This window comes from Littorina saxatilis, linkage group LG1, assembly GCF_037325665.1.
Source record: "Littorina saxatilis isolate snail1 linkage group LG1, US_GU_Lsax_2.0, whole genome shotgun sequence".
Classification (NCBI taxonomy): domain Eukaryota; kingdom Metazoa; phylum Mollusca; class Gastropoda; order Littorinimorpha; family Littorinidae; genus Littorina; species Littorina saxatilis.
Window position 1 is genome coordinate 93390768 of NC_090245.1, and position 754 is coordinate 93391521.

At 37.8% G+C, this 754-nt stretch overlaps 1 protein-coding gene across 1 annotated transcript in view; it reads left to right on the forward strand.

The window, feature by feature from the left end:
• The first annotated feature begins 292 nt into the window (after positions 1-292).
• Positions 293-754, forward strand: part of LOC138950928 (limbic system-associated membrane protein-like) — a 32955-nt gene continuing 32493 nt past the window's right edge. Inside the window, exon 1 of the mRNA XM_070322643.1 lies at positions 293-424. Coding sequence (XP_070178744.1) covers positions 293-424 — 132 coding nt within the window. The remainder of the gene's footprint in view (positions 425-754) is intronic.

Sequence of the window (754 nt, forward strand, 5' to 3'; positions counted from 1 at the left end):
ACAGACAGACACACACACACATACACCACGACCCTCGTCTCGATTCCCCCTCTATGTTAAAACATTTAGTCAAAACTTGACTAAATGTAAAAACAAGCAAAAAACAACAACAAGAACAACTAAATCATCACCAACAACAACAACATCATCATTATCAACAACAACAACAACTACAACTACAACAAAACAACTACAACTACAACAACTACAACAACTACAACTACAACAACTACAACAACAACTACAACAACTACAACAACAACAGCCTTAAAGTCCTCGGCAGCTGTGAAATATGTTTGATGTGTGTGTTTCAGTGACCCTGTGTGTGAAGCCCACGTTCGACATGCTCGCGGTCAACGTGACAGTGACGGAGATGGAGACAGCAATCCTGCCCTGTTCCGTCAAGTTTCTGGGAACTCATCAGGTAACACACTGGATAAGCCACTATAAGTTCTGGACATAGCCCTTGTTCATGAACTGAATATGCATACACTTAATTATAACTGCATTTTTTTCAGACTTGTTATTTATTATCGTCTTCTATCCATTATATTAGAGAGAGAGAGAGAATTGAATTGAACTGAATTGAATTGAATTGAACTTTATTTAACAAGGATTAAGATATTATAAGGCTACGCCTTTTCTTACAATCTGTCCTTGGGACGCATCGACACACAATGATAACAAAAGAAGGTCGTAAAACTTAAACTCGTGATGATAAAGATGACGATGACGATGATGATGATGATGATGA